This window comes from Antechinus flavipes, chromosome 5 (genome assembly GCF_016432865.1).
Source record: "Antechinus flavipes isolate AdamAnt ecotype Samford, QLD, Australia chromosome 5, AdamAnt_v2, whole genome shotgun sequence".
NCBI lineage: Eukaryota > Metazoa > Chordata > Mammalia > Dasyuromorphia > Dasyuridae > Antechinus > Antechinus flavipes.
The window spans coordinates 229,398,776-229,426,521 of NC_067402.1; the positions used below are offsets into that span (position 1 = coordinate 229,398,776).

At 43.5% G+C, this 27,746-nt stretch overlaps 2 protein-coding genes across 8 annotated transcripts; both read left to right on the forward strand.

Moving 5' to 3' along the window:
• Window positions 1-747: 747 nt before the first annotated feature.
• On the forward strand, window positions 748-11,744 carry LMBR1L (limb development membrane protein 1 like). Of its 7 annotated transcripts, none has more exons than XM_052000384.1 (17): window positions 749-1,123; window positions 4,533-4,617; window positions 5,371-5,404; window positions 6,372-6,511; window positions 6,678-6,781; window positions 6,963-7,089; window positions 7,268-7,336; window positions 8,024-8,088; window positions 8,476-8,548; window positions 8,704-8,787; window positions 8,929-9,005; window positions 9,242-9,319; window positions 9,564-9,637; window positions 9,819-9,909; window positions 10,016-10,082; window positions 10,684-10,935; window positions 11,060-11,744. In XM_052000384.1, exons 1-16 carry the CDS (start codon window positions 1,052-1,054, stop codon window positions 10,926-10,928), a joined length of 1,485 nt encoding a protein of 494 aa, XP_051856344.1. In that variant the 5' UTR covers window positions 749-1,051; the 3' UTR covers window positions 10,929-10,935; window positions 11,060-11,744. The 7 variants fall into 7 exon arrangements, with proteins under 7 accessions (XP_051856348.1, XP_051856344.1, XP_051856343.1 ...); XM_052000386.1 differs by having other exon boundaries at window positions 751-1,123; window positions 10,684-10,845; XM_052000383.1 differs by having other exon boundaries at window positions 10,684-11,744.
• Window positions 11,745-11,841: 97 nt separating this feature from the next.
• Window positions 11,842-18,833, forward strand: DHH (desert hedgehog signaling molecule). Its single transcript, XM_052000391.1, has 3 exons — window positions 11,842-13,707; window positions 17,158-17,419; window positions 17,686-18,833. The coding sequence occupies exons 1-3, from the start codon at window positions 13,396-13,398 to the stop codon at window positions 18,309-18,311; spliced, it is 1,200 nt and encodes a 399-aa protein (XP_051856351.1). The 5' UTR covers window positions 11,842-13,395; the 3' UTR covers window positions 18,312-18,833.
• The last annotated feature ends 8,913 nt before the right edge of the window (window positions 18,834-27,746 follow it).

Consider the following 27,746-nt stretch of genomic DNA (forward strand, 5'->3'; position numbering starts at 1 on the left):
GAAACCCAACAGTTTTCATGTCCTTTAAACTTCTCAAAGGATGAAATCATCTATTGAGAAAGGGAGGGGGAAGGGATTGAAGTCTTAAGGAGAAAGATGATGTGTTGTGGGGAATGTCCTACGAAGTCTATCGGTCATGAATTATTATTCAATATATTGTGTCTTGTCTGGCAATGGGACGTCCCAGTTGAAAGTGCATAGTTCTTTTGTATTTCATCAAAAAGTTCTGCTGGGCACTAAAACAAATGTGGTTGATTGTGAAGGAAAGGATTGAGGAAAAGTTCCTGTAGATAAGGGAATAATACGTAGATTCCAACACGCTACAAGAAAATAATACTAGGGAGCTGGGCTAGGGGAATGCATTTGCATTAAATAAATGCTAATTAAATTGATAACTCCCAGGCTTTTCTACCAAACTAAGTAAGCTCTTGAAGGCTCTACAAGTGTTTGGCCCTCCAGCTCAAAGGGTTGTCCTCTCCGGGTCAGAGAGGTCTCGGACAATTGGACAAGAGTCTTTTCGCTTTACTGAAACAGACACAGCCTGCAGCCTAGCCTATCCGTGGCACAGAAACATCTCGCCTTCTTCCACGAGGTAAGCCTATCGCAGCACATCCCATGGTGGAAAAAGTTTCCTTGGATTCTAAACACCAATGAATTAAGCGTATTCGGCTGAGATCCCGCCCACCTCTTGTGTCGTCATGCCGTGCCTTTAAAATGGAACGCGGAACGCCACTTCCCTTATTTTGTAGCGAAGTCGACGGCAGATACGCTTTTCGTTCGGAACGTGGTGGCGTCTGCACCTTAAAGGGCCCGGCGCGATCTGGGGCCGCGTCCTGGTTTGCGGTGCAGTGCTTGTCAATACCCCTTTAAGGGCGGAGCTACGCGGGGGAGGGACGAAGAGAGGCGGTTGAATCTGGGACTTGAGTTCGTACGGTGTCTTAGTCGAGGCCGCTGCTGGGATTCCGGGTGCTCGGCGGCGGTGGATTTTTTTCCCCCCGCTTGTCCTCTCCGGACTCCGGAGAAACCCGTTCCCAGCCATGCTGATCAGAGCATGGAAGCGGCTGACTACGAGGTGCTGTCGGTGCGGGAACAACTGTTCCACGAACGAGTCCGGGAGTGCATAGTGAGTGTGGGAGTCGGGAGCAGAGGGATGGAGCGGCTTCCGTCCGTCAGTCGGCCAGTCCGCGTGGGGCCAGTGCTACGGCTTCGGGGCTGTTAAATGGAGAAGCAAGGGAAGGGCGAGGCAGTCATCACTTTCAGGACTTCTAGGAGATTTAAAAAAAAGCCCACCCTTTCTCCAGGGACTCTGATATGTTTTCAGTTTTCTTCGCCATTCCTGTTGTATTACTTTGTGAGTGCCTGAATGGGATGACTTGGTTTGTGTTCTCCCCAAAATTTAGGGGAGCATCCAGATTCTAGTTATCCTAAGCTGAAGAAACCCCTAGTCTAAAGCCTGTTTGGAGGGGGTGAAGAGAAGCAAGACAATCACTCGGAAGGAGTAAGATGGGTGAGGGTGGCCCCCGGGAAGAGGAAGGGTCTGCATTAGCACGGGCTCCACTGTGGTTGCCTTGGGTCAGGTCCGTTGCTATGGGAGTCCTCACGCACTCCCAAAATAAATTTCTCCAGAAATAAGAGTCTGGACTATTTTCCCAGTATATAGAGACACTTTCCACTCCCTTCTCCCCAGCTTGGTTACTGGTTACTGCTTGCTGCTTGCTATGCGGGTGTCTCTTAGAGCAATAGTAGGCTAATTCATTAGGCGCTCAATAGATTATGTTTTTCTGGCTAATGTTGTTCCAAACTCTCCGGGCCTTGTGAGCTAAGCTAAGCTCCAGGTCCTCATATCTAGATCTCCAGTATTTCTTGGCATTCCCGGTGCCTCTCCCTTTTCTGCTCTCTAGTTTTTTTTACTTCAGGTTGTATATATAGAAAAGGGAAGGGAAGAGTAAAAGCTGGGGGTGAGGCTTATTTTTAACTTTGTTCTTGGGTCCCACTCATTTATCCCTCTGTAAACTCAGAAACAGAAGAGGTAAGCTTACTGGGCATATGCCACTGAAAATAGAAAATAGATGAGGAAAGAGTGAAGACTAAAACAGTTGGGTATCATGATCTGGCGTTTTCTCTATTCAGGGAACTAGATAGATAGAACTAGGTAGTAGTTTCAGCTCTAGATATATGACTGTTGGCAAATTTCTGACCCTCATTTTTTTTTCATTTGTAATAGGAGGTAATATTACATATGTTATCCAAATCTCATAAGATTGTTGGTAAATTATTGAGGACCGTATAAAAGTGAACTATTATTAGTGACACTCCTGCTTTCTGCTGAACTGAAAGAGTAGAGTTTTTGGATGCCCCCCTTTAGTCCTCTGTAGAACTCCATGACAAGAGGAGTCTGCCTAGCTATTTCACCTGTTAAGTGAAAGGTTTCTTTGGGAGCAGTTCAGCCTCAGACCAATAAGGATTGCGTGGAACTCCAGCCTGACCTTTTGAGCTCTCCTGCCTTCTTAGGTATGATGCAAGCCAGGAGATTGAGGCATGGGCTATAAAATTGCAGAACTTCTAGAAGATTGCTATTTTACCTGTGGAGGTGACTCTTTACCTTTAGAAATAAATGTCTGAAGCCTAGATTGCTACAAGAGCCTTGGCTCTTCCATGTACCAAAGTCTGTCCTTTGCCCTTTTTACCAACCTCTAGAATAAGGATTATTAACCTGTTTTTGTGCCACAGATCTCTTGGTGAAGCCCAAGGATACCTCAGAATAATGTTTTTAAATGCATAAAATACATAGGATTATAAAGGAACACCAAAATACAATGAAAAAATATATTTTAAAAAAGGAACAAGAACTCCTTGTTAAGAAGTCCCATTGGAATACTTCCACTTCCTCCAAATTGTCCCATCCTCTTGGTCCTCACCCGAACTCAGTTCTAGGTTGTTTTTTCCCTGGCCATCTCTAGGTGAGGAAGGATAGCATATGTTCCTAGCAGAGCCAGAAGTTTACCCTATTAGAGTAAGACCATGGTTCCCATATAGAGCATGGTATTTAATGAAGAGAGTCCTATGCTTAGGAGTCAGGAGATCTGAATTATTATAATTGGTAATTACTCAACTACTTTTATGTTTACAAATAGTTCTTCTCATAATAACCTTGTGAGGTAAATGGTACAAGTATTTCATCCATTTTATATATGAGTAAACTGAGATTCATTGATAAAGTAATTTGGTGACAGAGCAAAGGTAGAACTTAGATAAACCTTAGTCTTCTGTCCACTATATCACATTGCTCCATTTCTCACCCTCCAAGCTCTGTCCAGGCATTTCTATTGTGTGACCTCAGTGACTATTCTGGCAAAATAAATGGTTGAGTCTAGGTGATCTTTAAAATAGACATCTAAATTTATTTAAGAGAAGGAAAAGGCATCGACTGCTGCCACTCCATTGTTCTTAGATTAAAACTATTAAAGCTAGAAATATTAGTTACTAAAGGTAGAAGAACTTAGAGATCAGCTGACTTCCATATTTGAAGAATATCTGACAGCAGTAGTTGTCAATGTTGGAAACAGAAGACAGTATACTTTAAAGCCCTTTCTCCTACTTGGTAGCATAGAAAATAAGCTTTTTTTCCCACATATATAAATATAAAGATGGCTATTGGGCTGTGGCTTAAGAGAAAGGAGTATGAACCTTGAAATTAAGTCTCTCTGTCTTGAGATTGACATCCTAGATTCCTCCTCATCACAGAAGCTCCACATTCACTATCTGCCACAGTAGTTCTCAAGATATCTATGTTGGTATTAGGCACTCCTGCTTCCCAGAGACTCCATTTGACCCTGGGGTTATGCTGAGTTGGAATACCTGTGAGATTAGACATCAGAATCATTGGGGTTAGAGCTGGAAAGGACGGCTGCTTTTTTTTGTTTTTTTTTTAAATTTTTTAATCTTCCCAGGGTCTATTTATAAGGCACCCTAAAAGTGGGAGGAACTCCTCTTACCCATCTGACTATTTTAGAGCTTTCAACATATATGTAAATTTACTTCTGTTTATGTATGATCCCATCCATTTTGTTGCAAGTAAGAGGGATAATTTGGAGTCCCCTTGCTGCCCAGGGAAAATGGGAAGCTCCCCTTCTTTCTTTGCCCCCATCTCTACCCCATATGTGTAGGACAAGTTCTGTTGACCTTGCTTGATGTTTAAGGCAGAAACCAGTAGGATCCCCTTAGCTATGAGAGTAGTTCTGAGGTGAGGATCAGAAAGGAGGAAGGATTTCATTAGGGTGATGTGACTGGGAATATCTGGGATTTAAGATTATGGATCCAAGCCCAAAAGAGGCACCTTGGTACGATAGAAAAATCACGGACTCCAGAGTCCGAGGCCCTGAGTTAAAATTCTACCTCTGCTACTTATTGGGCAAGTTAGTTTATCTGTCAATGCTTCAGTTTCTACATCTCCAAACTGAGAGGGTTGAACTGGATGGTTTTGAAGACCTCTTCCAACACTAGTGCTATCATTACTATGATCTTCCCTTCAGATCTCTACTCTGCTGTTTGCAACACTTTACATCCTCTGCCATGTCGCTCTGACCCGATTCAAGAAGCCAACTGATTTTACCACAGGTATGGGTGGGCAGCTTTTATCGGACTCTTCGGCTGCCATGGTGCTGACAGCCATGCAGGAAACCTTGGGAATGGGGTGCAAGTGTGCTCCCTTGAGAAGGGAGAGGGCTAAATTGTTCTGAGCTATCTTTCCATTGACTTTTCCCTTCTTGTGAGCATAGATTCCTTGTTATTCCCTCTCCCTGGACTGCCTAGATTCTTTACCAGGTGTTCTGCCAATTCTCTCTATTCATCTTTCTGCTCAGTGGACAGTATTCCAGGAGCTGATCTGCCTATGAGGTGATGGGGCAAGTTCTCTGTAGTATATGTTTTGGGGAGAGAGTGGTGCTCTGGGCCAACACCATCCTGTTAGGTAGCTGGCCCTTAAAGCTCCCCAGAAGACCAGGAAATATAGAATCTACTGCCCCATCTTCTTCAATGAACCCAGCCTGTGACTATTGATTTCACCACACTTGTTTATGGTCTTCTTGGTGTCCAAAGGGGAACCTGTGACAGTAATATTATTAGGAAGAGATAGAAAGGGAGGGACAAATTGTGGTGAGGAAAGTGGAGGAGGAAGGAAGAAAGCAATAGTAGATATTACAATGTTTTCCTTTGCTTCCTGGGACCAGAACCTCAGGTGCACTCAACCCCTGTCACTGTGCATCTGAATTCTTTCCTCATCTCTGTAAACTAACTAATAATACAATAGCCCTATTGGAATCATAAGCTGATGTCTGTCTTTCCTTCTGGTGTTTCTGTCTGTTCTGACAGTTGATGATGAGGACGCCACAGTCAACAAGATTGCGTAAGTGTTGCTGTTGATTACCCAGGGCCTATTTGACTAGAGACAATGATGCCCCAGAATTTGGAGTAGGAATCTTAGCTAGCTTACTAGTTTGAGTGGTATGATTTGAGGTGGGGGTGGAGGGATTGATTCTTTTTTTTTTCACAGATATCTACACCCTATCCCCCAGCCTATTCCTTACGTTGATACATTCTGGAAAGACTTAGAAAAGTTGTTGTTCCAGTCTCTCTGATGAGCCAAGTCACTGGAAATCGAGATTAGTTTGGCTTCTCTTCTCTGTGCTCAGTGTGAGAGCTCCTCAGGACTTGAGTGGTAGAACTAAGCCTGTGTTTGTTTGGGATGGAGAGATGTTATGGTCCCCTGAGAATAGGAAGAAAAAGATGGGAGGGGAATATTCAAATATCCAACTAGGAGGGGAAGAGAAACAGGCCTGGGGAACATGACTCCTGCGAGAGACAGCATGTACCCAAGGGCCCCACATTCTTAGGAAAGCAGCTGGCAATGGATGAGGCTAGAAGTTCCTAAGGTAATTATCATCCTACTATGCTTACTTCCCATGCATCCAGGAGAGATGTTCTTAACTTTTTGTGTGTGTGTCACGAATTTCTGGTTAAATCTATGCACATCTTCCCAGAAGATTGTTTTTAAATAATTGAAGAAAATGCTAGATTTCTGTTAGAAGTTAGGAAAAATTAAGGTGTAATTTTTTTCCTGTCCAAGGTTGTATATCCCCTGAAATCTTATCACAATTATCCCAACTTAAGAACCCCTGGTCCTAGGGTAAAAAGTTTTATGAGGGGTAGAGCTGAATATTCCCTTGGTAAAATCCCTCCTAAGCACTTCCTCACTGCCCCAAATTAGGATAGCTCATCTTGTAGGGAAAAAAGGATAGCATTAAAAGGGACTCCAAAGTGGTCTGTGGGACTATAGGGTTTAAGATTAAGATTCCAATTTCTTATGTCCTTAGACTTGGGCTCTGCACCTTCACCTTGGCAGTGGCATTGGCTGCAGTCCTGCTCTTGCCCTTTTCCATCCTCAGCAATGAAGTGCTGCTCTCCCTTCCCCGAAACTACTATATCCAGTGGCTCAATGGCTCTCTCATCCATGGTAAGACCATCAGCTGGGTTTTGCACTAGGCCTTGTCCCCCGGGATTAGGAGTAGAGTAATAATGGAAGTTTCTTCAGCTGAAGGCCAGTCACCAGTTAGTCCAGTTCCCTGTCCTTTTTCTTCTCCTATTTTAATCCAGTCTTTATGTTGTCTCTTCTACCCTAGGACTCTGGAACCTTGTCTTTCTCTTCTCTAATTTGTCCCTTGTCTTCCTCATGCCCTTTGCCTACTTTTTCACTGAGTCAGAAGGCTTTGCTGGTTCCAAGAAGGTGAGAAAATGAGAGAGGGGGTAAGGGAGTTGATTTCCTAGGTGTTCCTTCATTCCTGTCCCTACATCTGGTCCCACATATCCCCTCCCCAATGTTATTCCAACCTCCTCCGATTTTTCCTTCCTTAATCTTCTATTAATCATTCTTCTCCCTCCCTCCCCCACTTATTCCCATCCTAAAGGGGGTCCTGGGCAGGGTATATGAAACAGTGGTGATGCTGCTGCTCTTGTCACTGCTGGTGCTAGGCATGGTGTGGGTGGCCTCTGCTATTGTGGACAACAGCAAGACAAGCCAGGAGTCTTTATATGGTGAGTGATTCCAGTTGGCCCCAGACTTCTCCATTGGCATTTTCATTGGTGTAGTTCTTTCCTCTAGATCCTTCATCTAGAGGCATTGTCTGATGGAGGGGGACAGAAGGAAGGGAAAGGAATTAGAGGAAAATCCTGTGACTTTTTCCTAATCCTTTTTTGCTTTTCTCCTCGCTAGATCTCTGGGAGTACTACCTTCCCTACCTCTATTCCTGCATCTCTTTTCTTGGTGTGTTACTCCTTCTGGGTGAGTTCCTGGTCGCAGTTTGTATAGAATTTTTGCTTTTTTAATTTTTTTTCTAGAACATGGGGCATGGGCCCAGGGTGGAAGTCGGATGAGTGGATTAAGAAACCTGACCTTCACAATTCCAATAGACTTGATGAAAATGCCATCCGCATCTAGATAGAGAATTATAGTCTGAGTATGGATTAAAGCATACTACTGTCACCTTTTTTGTTTGTTTTCTTTCTCTTTTTTTTTCTTTTTTGTCTGATATTTCTTGCACAACATGAAAAATATGGAAATATGTTTAAAAGAACTACATTCTTCCCCCACCCCTGAGGCATTTGGGGTTTAGTTACTTGCTCAGGGTCATACAGCTAGGAAGTGTTTAAGTGTGTGAGGGCACATTTGAACTCAGATCCTCCTAACTTCAGAGCTGGTGCTCTATATACTGCACCACATAGCTGCCTTTTTTGAAATACATTTTTAACCTAGATTGGATTGCTTGCTGTTGGGGGAGAGAGGAGGTAAAAGGAGGGCAGAAGAAACATTTGGAACACAAAGTCTTATAAAAATGAATGTTGACAACTATCTTTACATGTATTTGGAAAATAATAATAATAATAATGAAAAAAGAAATCTGACTTTCAGTTCCTGTGTCTATGGCAGAGGGAAGGGGGAAACTAACTATGGACTTTTCCTGCTTTGCAGTGTGTACACCACTAGGCCTGGCCCAAATGTTCTCTGTCACAGGGAAGCTGCTGGTCAAGCCCAGGGTATGTGGTATCCCTTCCCCCCTCTAACTTGCAGGGAGATTTCAAGCACAGGTAGAAGTGGATAGATAAATGGAGTTTTGTCTCCTTTTCTTCCAGGCTTTCTCTTCGTGGTTTTCTTGGTTCCCTTTCTGCCTTGATTTTAGGAATCCTGTATCTTTCCTGCTCTAAACCTCCTTGTAGGGAAAGGTCTGTGAGGTCAACATCATACCTTTCCAGTGATTTTAGATCTTCATGCTACTCCTCTCATTTGCTTGTTTCCATTTCATCATGTTGTTGGCCTCTTGGTTGGGGGTGACAAATGGGCAAGGCAGGGGACATCCCAGGCAGGTCAGAACCCCAAGGCTGTTGAGACTACTAAAAATCCCTACCTCTCTTCCCACTGCCTAGCTGCTGGAGGACCTGGAAGAACAGCTGCATTGTTCAACCTTTGAGGAGGCAGCTCTAACCCGGAGGATGTGTAGTGAGTGGCCTCCTCCCTTCAGGAAAGCTCAGAGATAGTTTGTTGGAGAGGAGGCAGGATAGTGAGGGCTGGTTGGTAACTTGGAGGTGAGGGGTAGGAGAGCAGTTAAGACAGAGTCACAGAGATCACCTCTCCTCACTCTTCTTCTGGCCCAGATCCCACTTCCTGCTGGCTGCCCCTGGACATGAAACTGCTGCACAGACAGGTCGTGACCCTGCAGACACAGAGGCTCATGCTGGGTATGAAGGGATAAAGAGTATATTGAGCAGGCAGGGAGGTGACCTTAGAGAGAGGAGGAGGAGGTGGGGACAGCTGCTTTGGGAACTCTCCTTCCATGACCACCAGCCTCTTACATATTGTACCTTCCTGTCCTTGCTCAGAGAAACGACAGAAGGCCTCTGCTTGGCAGCGAAACCTGGGTTATCCACTGGCCATGTTATGTCTGCTGTTGCTGACGGTGGGTGTGGGGCTTGGTGGGTGGGGGTAAATCCATTGAGTGAATGCTTTTGTCGCATTGTGCCCAGGAGCAGGTAGGGGTAGGGCATATGAGAAGGAAAAGAGATTTTCATGGTCACAAAATGGGGAGAGAGATTCCAGGAGGGACCTGTGGGGGGCGGAGGTATCCTTTTTTCTGGGACCAGGATAGAAGCCAATGAGACGAGTTTCTGCTTTTTCTCCTTCCTCCCCCACCAGGGCCTCTCTGTGCTCATTGTTGCTATTCACATCCTGGAGTTGCTCATTGATGAGGCAGCCATGCCCCGTGGCATGCAGGTACCAGTTCTTCCCTTCCTCCACAGCCAGTCCCAAGGCCTTTTGCTTCCTTGTATTTTGTTTAGTTTTGTTTAAGACTAATTCCCATTGGCAAACATCCTTGGTTTGCCAGAGGATAGGGATGGCGGAGGAGTAGGTTGGGAGAGGGAACCAAAACATCCATGACCACCGAAGGAAAGTGATTAAGCAGATTCCAGAGGAGAGAAATAGCACAGGTGATGACATCCCCTCTTTCCCTAACCAGGATACCTCCTTGGGCCAGGTGTCATTCTCCAAGCTGGGCTCCTTTGGTGCCATCATTCAGGTTATCCTCATCCTGTATCCTTCCAAAGAAACTTTATCTCTTGTCTTTTTTACCCCTCATCCCTGCTTCCTTTGAAGTGCTGGATTGGGGGGGTTGGGCTACAGATGGTAAAGGAATTGGACAAAAGAGGTGGTAGAGGGGATGGGGAAGAAATTTAACCATTTTGATGCCAGTTCTTCCTTAAGTCATCAGCAGTTATCTGATGCTGTCATCTGTGGTAGGCTTCTATAGCTCCCCATTGTTTCGAGGCCTTCGACCTAAACAGCAAGATACAGCCATGACCCAGGTATTGGGGAGAGGAGGAGCTGGGATTGTATTGGGGTCAAGAGAGTTAACATAGGATATTGGTAGCCGCTCAAGGGATCCTAACCTTTTCCTTTCCTCACCCTTAGATCATTGGGAACTGTGTCTGTCTCCTGGTGCTGAGCTCAGCCCTGCCTATTTTCTCTCGTACGCTAGGTAAGTACTGTTGGCTTTGTGGGGGTGATGGAATCTTTGGGAAAAGTAGAAACAGTACTTCTAGACTAAGTATTTGGAATGAAGTAAGAGGTGAGAATGGGTTCCACTATGGGGATAAAGGAAAGATGAATAGGACAGGGCTAGCTGGTCACTACAATAGGAGTATATGCCAGGGACTTAGCTTTCTTTCCTGTGGGTATATTAGTTTAGCCTTATTCACTTCATTCTTTCAGACTTTAGGTCCATTTTTGACTAATCTTTTCAGGCTGCATTTTTTTCACTTAATAGTACTTTATTTTTTCCAGTTATATGTAAAGATAATATTCCACATTCACTTTTGTAAGATTCTTAATTCCAAATAGACTACATCTCTTAATGGTTTGTAGGAAATGGGAGATAGAAGTGATTTGGAATAGATTGGGGTGGGGGGGAGACATCTTCAGTACTAATGATTGCATTGCTGAGATGTGACCACATGAGGACAGCAGAGAGCCAGCTTCTAAGTTGATCTATGGGCCAAAGGAACCTTTTCTTAATCGGAGGTGTTTTAAGAATTGGTTCCTTTTTAAAAACTATGTAGTTTTCCCTTTTCTATTCATAGGGCTTACCCGATTTGACTTGCTGGGTGACTTCGGGCGTTTCAATTGGCTGGGAAATTTCTATATTGTGTTCCTGTATAATGCAGCTTTTGCTGGCCTTACCACCCTTTGCCTGGTCAAGACAGTCACTGGAGCAGTTCGGGCTGAGCTCATCCGGGCCTTTGGTGAGGGGGGAAGGGATTGGAGTTGGGGATGCCGGGTTAAAGAGGATGATAGGAGGTTTCCGAGGCTGAATGGAGAGTCATGATTGACAGGTAGGGGTATAAATAAACAAATTTTTATCTATTTATTATCTAATGAACCAAACCAAGTAGCTTACTGAGTGAGTGACTTTACTACCAGAGAGCCTTACCTCTGACTGCCCGTCTTTCCCCCCAGGTCTTGATAGACTACCACTACCTGTCTCTGGATTTCCACGTCGAGACAGCAAGACACAACTCCAGTGACCTTGATCTTAGAGTTGGGTGGAATGGAGAAGACTGAATACTGCCAGGCTTGGAATGGAGTCCTGGAGGGGGACTGGGTGCTCTCCGAGGCCTGGAATTTTTTGTGTGTGGGGAGGAGTTGGCAGATAGCTAAAGACCTTTGCACTGCTGTATAATCTGAGCCAAAGTTTGGGGCCCATTTCTTTTCCGTCCCCCTCCCCCTTTTACCAACCCTTTTCAGAAAAATGTGGGCCTCTGGCTGGAAGGCTGGATACCTGCAAAATCAGCTCCTAGCCTCATCTCCGTTTACATATTAATCTGCCTCATTATAGTCTTGGGCACTGTCCCTGGCCATGTTTACATGATCTGATGTGCAATAGGGGAGGGAAGGAATTGGGAAGTGGGGAGAGAAAGGGGAGATAGACCATTTCTCTGGAACACGTTGACCTTAGCCCTCTGTTGTCTTGCCCCTAGCAGAACTGAGCCCTCTGTAGGGCCTCTCTCAATGAGCTGGGTCCTAGGATGGGATGAGATCAAGAAGGGGTTTGTTTCCTCTGAAGCTAATCTTTGTCCTCTTCTTTCTTTTCTCCTATTTTTCCCTCCCCCAAATAAAGTTGTTTTCGTGGGTTCTTTAAAAATTGTTCTCAATATATTTTTACAAAAGAGTATAATTCACAGACATTTTCTAAACACCAACAATGGTATAGGCACTGGGGATACAAATATAAAAGTGGAGCCATCTCTATTCTCAAGGAATTTATTTTTCATTGAATATTTCACCTTGAAGGGTATGGGGAGAAACAGTACTGCTAACTCTTGGTTTGCTTTACCTATTTGCACTGAGTAAAGAAAGTAGAAATCCTCCCTGATCCCTGCTCCAAACCAGATATATTTAATTAATTTCAATTTAAGTTATACCACTTCACCCATTCTGCTAACTTCCCCGTCCTACTCCACCCAAACCAGATTTCAGCCAGATTCAGGACTGAACATACTGTCTCCTAACCTGTTCCCAGTTTCTAAATTTCTATGTTTTCAGTCCTTAGGGGAGGGGGGAGAAATCCTGCCCCTAACTGCTACTTTTTGCTGCCTACATTCATTCCCAATTTGGATCTGGGGCAGAAACTTCATTGAGAGGAGGGATTCTGCAAAAGGGCCTGTATTAAAGTGCCTCCTATGTGTACTGTTTTTGTCCTTAAGGAGTTTTCTCTTCCCAGAATGCAACCTGAGCTCTCAGTTTCAGAATCACATGTGAGAGATTCTTTTTCTCTGACAGTAGGAATAAAGAGTTGATGGACATTGGGACAAATTTCCTCAGCACCTCTGGTCTCCCAAGCTGTGCAAGAACTGGAAAGTTGGGAATCAGTGTGGACTAGGATAACAACCCTTTATGGTTTCATATATTTTATATGATTCTCCATCCCTGAGATGCAAATGCTATTCCCATTTTACAGATAAACAGACCAAAAGATTGAATAACTTGCCCAGTCACTCAGCAAGTAAGGAAGGCAGAATTCAAACTCTGGTCTGGACTCCAGCTCAACACCCTCTACAATGCCATCAACCTGTGAATGAATTATATAGGATGTGAGGGAATGTGAGCAGAGATATCTAGCGGGGTGGGGAATTTTTTAAATTTGGGGAACTGGTATTCTCAGATATTCGAATTCTCCAGAGGGCACTGCAATGTAAAACGTGATTAGAGAATTGGGAGGAGATGCACGCAAAATGCGGTGGTACCCGTAAGGGGTATAGCCCCAGCTTTTATCAGACCTCAAGGGAGAGCCAGGCTGCAAAGCCACTGCCATTTCTCCCTCGCGGAATGTCCCCAGACCTTGCCCCACCCCGGGTTAAGGCCACGCGCCGGGTGCGAACTCCAGTCAGTGACAGAAAGCCGGTTGCATGTAAACTGGGTGGGAGGGGAAGAGGGGAGTTGGGTCTAATGCTTGAGCCATTGGGGGTGGGGCAGGAGAGTGGGAGGGGCATACAGCCACTTAAGGCGGAGTTCGGCAACACTGTCCTGGGTAGCAAGTAGAGCCTGGTCCAAGGCTGGTACCAATTGCCCCTTTCCTAGAGTGTTATGTTATACTCCCTTACTGGCGGGTCACAAACTCTGGGGGACATGAAGGAAGAGCCTCAATATCGTGACCGTTTTGTTCAGCTCCCGACATCAGCGTGAGCCCCGCGCTCCCTGGATAAATCTCCACCTGCTGCTCATCGGAAAAGAAATGTCCAACTGACAAGAAGCCCCTGTGAAGACAGATATTCCATCCCCTTGGGGCTGGTGCCATGCCGCTGCGGGCGAGCCTGGTGCCCGTGTGCTGCCTGGCACTCCTGGCTCTACTAACACTGCCTACCAGGAGCTGTGGACCCGGTCGGGGACCCGTGGGCAGACGCCGATATGTGCGAAAGCAACTTATACCACTACTCTACAAGCAATTTGTGCCCAGCGTGCCAGAGCGGACTCTGGGTGCCAGTGGACAGCCCGAGGGCAGAGTGGTCCGGGGATCAGAACGCTTTCGAGACCTGGTGCCAAACTACAATCCTGACATCATCTTCAAGGATGAGGAGAACAGTGGAGCTGACCGCCTTATGACCGAGGTAAGAAAGCCATCCCCAGCTCTCCCCCTATTCCTCAGGTGTCTGCCTTGACTTGTACTGGATGTACTCACTGCCCACTTACTCTTCTCTGTGGCATTCAGGGATGGAGTTCCTACAACACCTAGAACACTTCTCCTTCACCATTCAGACCTACTCTGTGATTGTTGCAACCTAGAAACGGCAAACCTCATCTTAGAGGAAGATATCTCAATGGAGTACAGAGGACTAAAACTGGTGTGGAAGGGAGAGCAATTGGGAAGGACTAATGAGAGTGAAAGGGAGAAGTTCAGAATGTGGGGGGAGGGGTTGTGGAATAGCAGCAGGCGAGACGGGAAATGACTGAGGCGTGGACCGGGGGTCAGTCACCGAACTAGGCAGGAAGGGCTGAGGTGAGCGGGGGGCCAGCAAGGCCCTGGAGTGATCAGAGAGTCTCTTGAGGAATAAGGAGTAGAGCTTCAAAAGCTGACCTTAGGGTGCCAGGTTTTCTCCAAGACTGCTCAGAACTGTGGCTAAGGAAGTGGAGAAAGGAATTCCTGAACCATAGGGCGGAGGTACTCATGCTGGGGCTTTTAGAAGCTTTGTCCCATTTCAGGATACCTAGCTCCCATTAGAAGATTCCACCCCTCTTCTCCAGTAACAATTTCATGTGCTCATTACTATTTCTGAGAATGTATTAGAAAATTCCTACAAAGGGTCTATGTTCCCAAGAATCCTTTCCCACCTGGAGAACATCCAGGGTGAGGTTGGGGTCAGGATTCTTGCTGAAAAAGCTGTCCTAGCAACTCTCCTGTGTTTTCATATCTGTTTTTTAAACCTAAATCCCAGCTTGTCAGAATCCACTATGTCTAACTTCTCTGGAACTTGGGGAATCTTCCTACTTGAGATCCAGGAAGTCACCAACTCAGAAGTTAAAGTGGAAAGTCTAGAGCACTTGAATCTCATAATCCTGTTGGATTGAGAATCCTATTTCTGGCTAACTGGAAATGTGTACTGGATGTCTAGAAGATGAAAACAACTTTCAACAATCAAATGCTCAAAAAAAAAAAAGTATTGGAGCAATTGTCTAGATAGAATAATGGAATGTTAGAACAGGGAAGAGAACTCGAGATTCACCTCCTCCAATCATCTCATTTTCTAGATTAAGGGACCGATATCCAGAGAAAAGTAACTAGTACAAAGTCACTCAGTTCATTAGGAGCCGAATTAGGACTACAACCTACACCTATTTGAATTTCCATTTTCACTTCTAGAATCCTTTTCACTTATGTGGGGAAAATTACTCCCTAATGAACAATCTTCTAGCCATAAACTTCAAATTTCGAGAGTATATATTGAGAGGTAATTGAAAGCACTTCTCAATTTGGGAGGGCCTACCAAGACTTGCATTTCACTCTCCTGGTCTTTTGAGAACACAAGATTACCTTTGCCCTCTGTGAAGAATTGGAATAGAACTTTAAAAGAGTTGTTTTGTTTTTTTTCTTTTGCCATTATACAACATTAAGAAGAGAAGAAAGGGAGAAGCAAGATCTTTCCTCTGGGTAAATTAATTAGTTTTTCATTTTCCAGAATATTGTGTGATTTTGCTAAATCACAACTTCTGTCTACCACAATTTACTCATCTGAAAAATGAGAACAATAATAGTAATTACCTTTCATGGTGGCTATGAAGATCAAATGAAATACTGCTTTGACACCTTTAATCTCGTATAAATGCTAGGTATTCTAATTCTGGGGAAACTGTCAGAAGAGAATTCATCTTCTTTACCCATTCAAACCCGAGACCCCAAATCTATACTTCCAACAAATTTCCTGCTCAGAATCATTGCCCTGGGATTTGGGGATTCCTACTTCTAGCCAAAGGGTTCCCTCCTCAGTCCTGTGCCTACTCTACCTGATCATAGTTCTCAATGACACCTGTAGCAGGCAGAATTTAAATGGAATCATATATTGTATAGAAATACTTGGAAGTCGCCCTATTCCACACAAGGCTATTATAAGATGTAGTTCTTGAGACCCTCACCTCCCAATGCTTGGCAGCAAAATGGCCCCACTGAACTGAATCCAGTTCTCAGTGGTCTCGTCCCCGCAGGTCAGGGCTTTCGCTTAGCCTAATGGTCACCGTGTCCAGAGATTTTTCTAGCTTTTTTTTATGCGGAACTTTTTGGAGGTGTAGAAGTTATGGGTAGGAGATCAAGAGGAGTATTTACCCCCCACTCTTTTGATAAGGAAAAGCGAAGTTAAAGGTGAATGGGCGGGGCTGAGAAGAAAAGGAGGCTGTCCGCTCTCCGCCTCCTCCAGGGGGTTCCTTTCCAACCCCTCCCTTCTCTAGGAGTCAGGCCAAGGTCTCTTGCTCCTAGACTGTAACTAAGAGCGATAACTGCAGCCTCACTCCCCCAGAACCAAGCTGTGAGTCTTCGCCTCCCTTCTCCACCCACCCGCAACTTTCACCTCAGATCAGGGATCTCCTCATTCTTGGGCAGTCCCGGCTGGGCAGCGCACCCCTTATTCCCAGGTACTGCAGCCCTGCCCTGCCCTGCCAGGCAGTAGCCTGAAAGAGTGAGAGGAAGGAGTGCTTGGAGATCCCTAGCTGACTTTGGGCCGACAAAGAGTTGGCAAAAGCTGGAGGAGGGGGCTGCGGCGCTCCTCCGGGAGAGGGGGGTGCGGCTCACTGCCCTTTATTCTCCCTGCGTTGGGGTGGCTGAAAAGAGTCTTTGTGGCTAGAGCTGCTGAGCTCGCTTCTCCCGCCACTGCCCCGGCCCCGGCCCGGGATTCTCACCCGGTTAAGTCATTCCGGAGAATGGCCATTGTGCTTTCCGCAGCCCCCGCCACTCTAACCTTTCCTGTAGTCTCGGCCCCTCTGGGCGCTCCCTAGGTTCCTCACGCCCACTCTCTTTCCTCCAGGCATGTGGTGCCTGAAGGGGTTAATGCGGGGGAGGGGGAGATGGTGGTAAATCGAGTGGCGAGAGGAGGAGGAGGAGGAAGGAAGGAAGGAAGGAAGGAAGGAAACAGTGCCCAGTGCCAAGGGAGGCAAAGAAACAAAAGACGAATCAGGCAGAGGGAGGTCTGGGCCCAAGCTGAGGCCCAGATGGCTTAAATAGGGACTCTTCTTGGGGAAGTCAGCCTAGCCTCCCCTCACGGTTCCCTGGTCTTTCTTTGTAGAGCAAACTTCTGAGGTGGGGAGAGGGAGAAGAGGGGGCAATCATGTAGATTCTGAGTTGAATCCAGCACTTCTGGAGAGTAAAGGGGAACCAAGAGTGGAGTAAGATAAGATTCTCCTCGGAGCCTCTATTGTAGGAGTTAGTTGAGAAGGGTGAATGGTTCAAAGGTATTGGATTGGGGCCAGGGGGAGACCTTTTAGTTGTCTGTTTCACTTTTCTTCCCATTTTCCTCCCCTCTACTCATACGCTGATTCTACTCCATCAACCCCCTCACACCATCATTTCACCTCAGCGCTGTAAAGAACGAGTGAACTCACTGGCTATCGCTGTGATGAACATGTGGCCAGGAGTGCGCTTGCGGGTAACCGAGGGCTGGGACGAGGATGGACACCATGCTCAGGACTCACTACACTACGAGGGCCGGGCCTTGGATATAACCACATCGGACCGGGACCGCAATAAGTATGGGCTATTGGCACGACTGGCAGTAGAGGCTGGCTTCGACTGGGTACACTATGAGTCTCGCAACCACGTGCACGTGTCTGTCAAAGCTGGTAAGAGGAAGGCTTGAGCTGAGTGCTGGGATCCTAAAAGCATCACTTGCTGGGGGAGGGGAGGGAATGATACCGTACGGGCCTGAAAAGGAGCCCAAGAGAATGGATATCATTGTAAATCACGACGAATGTTTCTCTTCTAGCCAGTTCCTTGCTCGAGGGCTTGCAAGAGGGCTGGAGATGGATTGTGAGATGGGAGTGAGATTGGGTGTCAATGGGGGTTGTGTTGTCCCAGGTTAAGCTTTCTGTCCTTGCTTTCACCACAGACAACTCTCTGGCAGTGCGAGCAGGGGGCTGCTTCCCAGGAAATGCCACGGTACGTCTTCGAAGTGGGGAACGGAAGGGACTACGTGAATTACATCATGGAGACTGGGTGCTAGCTGCAGACGCAGCTGGCCGGGTGGTACCCACGCCCGTGCTACTCTTCCTGGACCGAGATTTGCAGCGCCGGGCCTCTTTTGTAGCAGTGGAGACTGAAAGGCCCCCACGCAAACTGCTCCTCACACCCTGGCACCTGGTCTTTGCAGCCCGCGGCCCAGCGCCTGCCCCAAGCGACTTTGAGCCAGTGTTTGCTCGCCGATTGCGCGCTGGGGACTCGGTACTTGCCCCAGGCGGGAACGCGCTTCGACCTGCACGCGTGGCCCGCGTGGCCCGGGAGGAGGCTGTGGGTGTATTCGCACCTCTTACCGCGCACGGGACTCTGCTAGTGAACGACGTCCTGGCTTCCTGCTACGCTGTCCTGGAGAGTCACCAGTGGGCTCATCGTGCCTTCGCACCCCTGCGTCTGCTCCACGCGCTAGGGGCTCTGCTACCCGGTGGGACCACCCAGTCCATCGGTATGCACTGGTACTCTCGCCTCCTTTACCGTCTGGCAGAGGAATTGCTGGGCTGAGAGTTCAGGGTGGAAACACCTGAACACGGGCAGAGACGTGGGCGCCTGGAGAGAAGAGGATATAGAATATGAAATATTGGGAAGGAGGAACAGAAAGATGAGGACAAAGGAAAAAGGATTGGGTGTGGGGCTAGGGTTGAGGGGAGTTTGACAAGGTATCCTAAGGAGGGATAAGAAGATTGTACATGGATGAAAACAGTATTTCCCCTAGCCACCATTATCTCCTCAGCCTTCTACAAATTCAATTCGATTTGTTTAAAATTAACAAACATTTTACTAAATATGGGAAAAGATGAAAAGTAGTCCCTGCCCTCATGGAGCATGCAACCATCTTGCTCCTTTCTGAGTGCCCTAATTCCTGGCCGATAATTTTATTTTTCTATTTATAAATGGTAATATACTCTTCCAACTCTTATCCCTGTTTTATGCCCAGTCAGGCATTAAGAAGAGCTGTGATCAACTCTAATACTGTCACAATCCTTTTTTTCACCATGTGATCTAATAAAAGGAACAATCCAGGTATGAGATGTCAGCTCTGAAATATCCTAAATTTCAGCTACCATAATGAGATGTCAGCTCTGAAATATCCTAAATTTCAGCTATCATAACCTCCCCTTCTTCTACCATTGCAGTTCTAATGTTAGCACAATGTTCCCAAGGTCTCAAACTTAAACCTGTAGCCTATCTGTCCTAGGGTTCGCCAGCCCATTTGAAGAAGAAATGCAATAAGTATCAAGATGAAAGGCCTGGACTGGGGTATCTTCTACTCAATCGGGCTGTCTGCTTTTTCTCTTTCCCACCCTCAATCTCCCACTTCCTTGCCTCCTGTTCCTAATCACCCTCCTCCATGAATTCCAATTTCAGTTACTTGCATAATGAAGGTCAGGAGGAGGAGGATGGTTCTTGGAAAGTCATCCTTTCCCTTATTTCCCAAAGACTTCATCCAAGCTGGAATTAGGACAGTGATGGTGTGTGTGTGTGTGTGTGTGTGTGTGTGTGTGTGTGTGTACACAGGACTTGTGCAGGCCTTCTCTAAAAACACCTTACTTCCTCATCTTTTGTAAGACATAAGCTCTTACACAAGGCCTGCTGATTAGCCCCTTTCCCCCACCCCCTCCTAATACATATGGTGTGGGAGAAGATAGAGGTGGAGGCCTGCCTTGTTAATGAATCCCCATTCAGATCTAGAAGATAGGTTTGGAACTTGAACAAAACAAACACTTCAGGTCCTTTCTCAGTCTTTGGGTTTCAACACAGAAGATTCACACCTGCATCCTAAGAAGGACAGAACACTGTAAATACCTCTAGGATCAGAAGTCATGAAAATATCAAGTTTAGTTTTGGTGAGAAAGAGCAAAGGACACCCCTCGGTTTTGTGCTGCCTCCAAAGGCCACAGGATCCTGGTGTGTGCCACCCTCTGATGACTTTGAAAACTCTTTTCTAACAGCCTATCCCCTTTAAAGAAATGATGGTATGTTCCTACCCAAGTCAAAGGAAAGGGGAGACTGTACCACATTTCAAAGTTATGAGTGGGACTGAGCAGGGGAAAAGGGTTTGTTGAGTTTATGAAAAGAACAGCAATCTTAGGGTTAAGATCTAGAGAAGCCTTCCAGAGAGTGTGATCAGAGCTTAACTAAGAGCAAGTAAAGGAAAGTTATAGATAGAGGAAAATTCTCTCTATATCTGTGTTCGCTAGCCTCAGTCAATATATAGCCCCATTTTCCTTAGGAGACAGAAACACAATGAGAAAAAAGAAAATTGGCAGACTGCAGCTCCCCGCCCTATTCAGACTCTTCAATATCAATCATCTCTGTGTTGTACTATGTCTTAGCTACCTTTTTTCAATTCTCATCCTTTTTTTTTTTTTTTTTTTTTTTTTAATCTCTACAGCCTTTGAAACTGTTAATCACTTGCTTCTTGTTCTCTTCTGGTTTTCTTTCTACTCATCTCACTGTTTCTTCTCAGACTCCTTTGCTGGATCTTCATCCAGGTGGCACCTAATAGTGGATTGATCTCCAAGGCCAAACTTGAGCCCTTTTCTCTCTAGTCTATAATGTTTCATTTGGTGATCTCATCAACTCCCATGGATTCAATGATCTTATCTATGCAGATGATTCTCAGATCTATTCAATCCTAACTACTTGGTGTCAGGAAGAATCAGTTTGTATATGCCTTCAGAAACTTACTAGCCGTGTGATCTTGGGCAAATCACCTAACTTCTATTTACCTTAATTCAGCGGAGAAGGAAATGGCAAACCACTTTAGAATCTTTGCCAAGAAAACCAAGACAGTATTTACTATGGTTCAAGAGGTCACAAAGAGTTGCACATAATTAAACAACCTTTCTCCTGATCTCTAGTCTCACATCTCCAGCTGGATCTCTTAAACTGGATGTCATAGATATCTCTTCAATATGGCCAAAACAGAATTCATCTTCTTATCCTCCTCCCACCACCACTACACCATAAAACATTTTACTCTTTTACTAACATTTTTTTATTATTATTCAGAGCACCACAATCCTCCCAGTGATCTAAGGCTTTTCATCCTTGACTCCTCATTCCCTCTCACCAGCCCCCACTCCATCAAATGAGTTGCCAAATACTATTGATTCTACCTTCTCAACATTTCTCCTCTACACCCCTTTGTATACTGTGGTACAGGCACTCCTCTCTTCACGGGCGATCTTGTTGCTCTAAACTGATAACTATTGGTTACAATATGGTAAGTCTCTCCTAACTTTAGTCCATCTTCTATTCACCTATCAATGTGCTCTTCCTAAAGCACAGGTCTGAGGTCTGACTCTGTCTGTTTCCCATTCAATAAGCTCCAGTGACTGACAATCACTTCCAAGTTCAAATATAAAATACCTTGTTTGGACATTTAGAGTCCTTCATAATCTACATATCCAATATTCTTATGGCTTATTTCCGTCTATATATTCTGTAGTCTGGTGACATTGGCTTCTTTGCCTTTCCTTAAATAAGACATCATTCAGTTTTGGGCATTTTTTTCTCCCAGACTGTTACCCGTATCTGGAATTCTCTTCTTCCTCATCTCTATCTTGTCTTCCTGGCTTCCTTCAAGACTCACCTAAAATCTCTCCTTCTACAAGAAATCTTTCCTGATTCCTCTTAATACTAGTTCCTTCACTCTGTTGACTATCTCCAATTTATCCTGTTTATAGCTTCTTTGCACAGTTGTTTGCATGTTACTTTGCCTGTTAATCTATGAGGTCCTTGAGAATGAGATAGTATTTTTTTTTTCCTTTTTCTTCATTCCCATTACTTAGGACATAATAGACACTAAATAAATACTTGTTGACTTGACTTGAGATTCCACATAATCATGATCAATGGGCAAAATTTCAATATAGAAGAAATTTGTCTTCAACTTAGTTGACAAATATTTATCAAATGCCTACTGCATCAAGGTGTTGATCAAGGAGCTTGAATTGAATGAATCCTCCTCATTCCACTTGATAAAATTAAAGGGAAGGGACCTTTGTCAGAAAGAGGAACCTTTCATAGAACCAAACATATCCTTAGTTCCATTCTGAAAGACACAAATTCCAGTAAATCCTGATTGGTCCCCATATCTGAGGAATAGCCTAGAAGATGATTGGCCAAAAAGCAAAGAAGAATGACCTTAGATGAATTGTAAGAACTATGAAAAGCCAATATCTTTTGGATGCATCTCTTTTGAGGTTCTTCCCACCATTTCCCCTTAGACTTCCATTAAGAGGTGGGTATCATGGAGAGGATGAGGGATTTCACTTCCCAAAACCCTAAGAGTGACTTGCCTAAACTAGCCTAAGGCCACACCTTTTATTCCTGGTATCTTTCTTCTGCTTTTCTATTTCTTTCCCTGAACATAGGTCAGGTATTTTGGATCCTGAGAAATAGATATTTCTAGCTTTGGTGGTAACTTTGTATCTTCACTAGTTAAGTTTGGGTGCTGGCTACCCAGAAGAAAATGAAAACATAATAGCATGCTTTTGGGAGAAGAGCACCATGACGGGAGAATTCAGCAGATGAAGGACTAAGGAAAAATATTCTCAGCTAGCCGGGACATCTGGATCTTGTGAGTTGCTCACTTGGGGAGAATAACAAGTGTAATGGGCTATTTAAAATGTTTTGTTTCTTTATTTGTTAATGCTTGTCTTTTGTGCCTTAAGTACATTATGTGGTGGAGGAAATAAATAACTGTTCTATATCTGTTACACATCTTGTATATTGCATACCTTTACTTGAGGGGATTCTGTTACCCACATTTTGGGAAGATACTAAACACAAGTCATACCTAAGTTTTGTTTCCAAGATTTCTCTGAAGAAGTTTTAGTCTGGGTTGTGGTTAGAGTCAGAGAAGAAAAAGCCTGACCACCTCTTTCCATCCTTTTTAGCCAGACTTGTAACCCTGAGATAAATTCTGATTCATTTAAATCCTTTTGTGAGAGTAAGCTGTCCTGAGCCTTAGGGCATATAATTGTGTGAAAAGCATTGTGCTAGGAATAGTTGGGAATATAAATACAGAAATCCTAATAGTCCCTGCCATTCTACTAGAGTAAATATATATATATATATATATATAAAATGCAAGGCAGGCAGGGTGTAATTTGTTCAGTTGTGGTTTTTCAAATTAGGAAACTGAAGTAAATAGGGTTAAGTGATTTGTACATAGATAGCAAGTGTCCAAGGCCAGATTTAAATGCAAGAAGTTGACTTCAGGTTTGGTGCTCTATCTACTATGCCACCTAGCTATCCAGAATATGATGGCGGGAAGGGGGGACAGGAGGGAAAGAGGGAATACAGACAAGATTTTCTAGGAAACAAATCACTATTGATCAGAGAAATGCAAATTAAGACAACTCTGAGATACCACTACACACCTGTCAGATTGGCTAAGATGACAGGAAAAAATAATGAGGAATGTTGGAAGGGATGCAGGAAAACTGGGATACTGATGCATTATTGGTGGAGTTGTGAACAAATCCAACCATTCTGGAGAGCAATCTGGAATTATGCCCAAAAAGTTATCAAACTGTGCATACCCTTTAACCCAGCAGTGTTACTTCTGGGCTTATATCCCAAAGAAATACTAAAGAAGGGAAAGGGACCTGTATGTGTCAAAATGTTTGTGGCAGCCCTGTTTGTAGTGGCTAGAAACTGGAAATTGAATGAATGCCCATCAATTGGAGAATGGCTGGGTAAATTGTGGTATATGAATGTTATGGAGTATTATTGTTCTGTAAGAAATGACCAACAGGATGAATACAGAGAGGCTTGGAGAGACTTACATGAACTGATGCTAAGTGAAATGAGCAGAACCAGAAGATCATTATATACCTCAGCAACGATACTGTATGAGGATGTATTCTGATGGAAGTGAATTTCTTTGACAAAGAGACCTAACTCAGTTTCAATTGATCAATGATGGATAGAAGCAGCTACACCCAAAGAAAGAACACTAGGAAATGAATGTAAACTATTTGCATTTTTGTTTTTCTTCCCAGGTTATTTATATCTTCTGAATCCAATTCTCCCTGTGCAACAAGAAAACTGTTCGGTTCTACATACATATATTGTATCTAGAATATACTGCAACATATTTAACATGTATAGGACTGCTTGCCATCTAGGGGAGGGGGTGGAGGGTGAGAGGGGAAAAATCGGAACAGATGTGAGTGCAAGGGATAATGTTGTAAAAAATTACCTTGGCATGGGTTCTGTCATAAAAAGTTATTATAAAATAAATTTTTAAAAAAAGATTTTCTAGGAAATTTGAGGAGGAAGAAACCACTTTCATCTGAAGAATCAGGGGAGACTTTTCACTGAAGGTAAAAAAAATCTAAGTTAAAAACTTGAAAGAAGTAATTTTACCAGGTAGAAATGAGGAGGAAGTGTTTTCCAGACATGATAGATGACCTGTGTGAATGAAGTAGGACTAGAAAGCTCAGGATACAGTAGGGGAAGAGTGGAGTCTAATAGGCGTGAAAGTGAGCAGTAAGAAACAAAGTTGGAAAGATAAAAAATTGCAGACAGACTTGAATAATCTTGAGCAAAGGGGAAGTGACACAAGAAATACTAACATCTCTGGATGACTGCTTTCATTAAGCTTATGTCACTGTATTAGTTTTGCAGGAAAGGAATAAGATATCTGAGCTATCCAACCCTCAGCACGTGGCCCACAGACACAGATGCAGCATTCTCTCTCTCCTCCCATCCTCACTACCAAGACCATGGCTTCAGTAGTGGTACCATGCAATTTGATTCAACTTCCATTGTCTAGCCTCAAATTAATCAGAGAGATGAAATGGAGTATTATTCAGAATATTAATTTATAAAATCTATACTATATACATAGCTTATAAGCCTCTACTTGTCTTGGCTTTCCTCTCTCACCATAAAACTTTCCCCATATTCTCATATTCAGCACATTGTTATTACATAGTTAAGGTACATAGCATAAAATGAAAGGAAATTTTAATCAACCTTCCCCATATAGATATATTTATCTCTAACCATTTCCTAAACCTCTTGCCATTTGCCATGCTGTATTGTCAGATATAGCTAGGGAGCATCCCCAGCCATATGTTCTTGTAGTTCATAGAAAGGAATAGGAGAAAAAAGTTCATGTCCCTTGCCTCAGGATGAAATGAAATGATATACAATAAACATAATTCTCTCAGCTTACTGGCACAAAAGAATTTATAATAGCTGAAAGATTCAGCAACTCAGAGTCATCTCTCCTCATAGTTCCCAACTTCATCTTTATTATAGCTAAAAATCACTCCATGAGGTGCTGGTATCCATTTATATTTCTTGATAGCTGCTCAGTACTCTGGATGCAACAGCAATCAGCAATCCTGATTATCTCAAAGAGATCCAGAAGAAGAGAATATAGAGCACACATCCCAAGACCTAACTTTTTATATGATTTCTTGCCCTATTTCAAGTCCACATACCCTAAAATTTTTTGGGAAAGAGAAAGGATATGTGTTCTGTAATGTGCTAGCCCAATAAGAAATCCCTTTACCAATTTTTGTATCTGTTTTTGTCTTTCTCATTATTATCATTCTTTCCACCTCTCAAATCCAGAGGATAAACTATTGTAATGCAAGGACACAAGTTATAGGAGTAATAGGATCAAACCTGTGTCAGGAAAATTATTTTGCTACCCTTTCCTTTTTATTTTATCAAGTTCCTACTTTTACCCTTGCTTTCCCTAGGAAAATAGGCTTCCTGGGCTTCTAACCTCTTTATCAACTAGATTCTTCCTTAAACAGCCTATATCCTACCAATTCTGGGATTCTTCATCTGGGAGAGAAGGTTACTCTCCTTAGATAACATGCAGATTTTAACAGGGGTCTTCTAGAAACAATATCTTAACCTTAGGATTAACATTAATATTGAGAGTTTCAAGTACTTTAACAGATTGATGAGTCCAAATGTCTGCTAGACATTTCCATGTAGGTGTTCCATAGGCTTTTAAAGATCAAATATGTCCAAAGTAGAACTCCCAAACTTTCTCCTGACTTCCTAATTTCTGTTGAGAATACCACCATTTTTCTAATCATCCAGATTAGGATATCATCTTTAACTTCATTTTCACTCACCACAGTCACCATATCTCCAATCATTTATCAAGATCCTACATTCTCAATATTTCTCAAATCTGTCCTCTTTTCTTAGATATCACATAATAAGTACGATAATCTAGGACATCATCCTTTTTCTCCTGGCCTACTGAAATAGCTTTCAAACTGGTGTTTCTGTATCTAGTCTTTTTCTTCTACAAGACTTCCATCACATAGCTGCTAAATTGATATTGCAAAAACAGAATTCTGACCATTTTTTTCTCACTCAAAAAACATCCATGGATCTCCAAGGCCTCTAAGTTTGGTTTAAAGCTCTTTAGTTTGGTGTAAAGCACCTTATAATTTTGCATCAGCTTATCTTTACCAGCTGGTCAAAATCACTTCTCATATATTCAGACAATGGTGCCAAATTCAAATGGAAATGGGATATTTAATTATCAAAAAAAAATCTCTGTAGGCTACATAGCAACTTAATTTTGAAATGTGTTGTTTCCTTCATTTTTTAGCATTTTTATTTATTTTGTTAAACATTTTCCAAATACATTTTAATCTGGTTCAAGCTACAATGGGAGTGTTAAATGGGACCTTGGGCCACTTGTTTAACAGCTCATTTAAGATATTTCAGCCAAACTGAACAACTTACTATTTCCTATACACAACATTCCATGTTCCGCACCTATTACTTTGTTCCTATGCCTATTATTTGCTCCTTTCTGATCTCTACTTTTTAGAACCCTTTTTTCTCCTTTAATACTTGGCTTAAGTGGTACCTTCTGGAGGCTTTTCCTGATTCCTCTTGTCTCTGTAATGCTTTCCCCCCATCATTTTGTATTTATTTTGCATGTTTATCTTCAAACACATAACGCCCTAATAGAATGTAACCTCTTTGACATAAAGGCAGAGGTAATATTATCTATTTAACTTATTATTTGACATAAAATGAATACTTAAAAAATGTCTGTGGGTTTGATTTAGTAAGTAAATGAGTCATCATTTTGGACATGTCAGAGAAAATATCCCTCCTGTAACATTACATAGACACCTCTGAAGAAAGAAGGAATCTCCTTTACATAAGTCCTACTAGCAGGATAGTACATTCATGATTAAGAAAGTAGTGTTTAACTCCATTAAAAGTAAAGTACAACAGCAAAATAACTGTTTGGACATGTATACATATATTGTATTTAACTTATACTTCAACATATTTAACATGTATTGGTCAACCTGCTATCTGGGGGAAGAGGTGGGGGGAAGGAGGGGAAAAGTTGGAACAAAAGGTCTTGCAATTGTCAATGCTGAAAAATTACCCATGCATATATCTTGTAAATAAAAAGCTATATAAAAAAAAGTAAAGTACAAGTGAAACAGAGAGATGTGGGACTCTTGGCTCAGTAAGAAGGCAGATGAAATTCAGTCTCACAATGATAGTAACAATCCAATGCCCTGAATGTTATTTATGGGCAAAAACCTATGCTGCATCTTAATTACTGAGTACTGATGGAGCCACATTGATTAGTGGTAAGGATATGATTCTGGAGAGATGGACTAAAGACTTTCATTGTGTTCTCAAGACACCATTATCAATCAATGCTGAAGCTACTGATTAACCTCAGGTTAAAGTCAGTCTCTTAATAGCTGAGCTTCCAACTGAAGAAGAGATTTTGAATGCCATTAAGCTTCTCTCTCTCTCTCTCTCTCTCTCTCTCTCTCTCTCTCTCCACCCTCCCCCAACATTGCTAAGGGCAATTGGTGTTAAGTGATTTGTCCAGGGTCAGACAGCCAGGAAGTGTTAAGTGTCTGCACATTTGAACTCAGGTCCTCCTAACTTCAGGGCTGG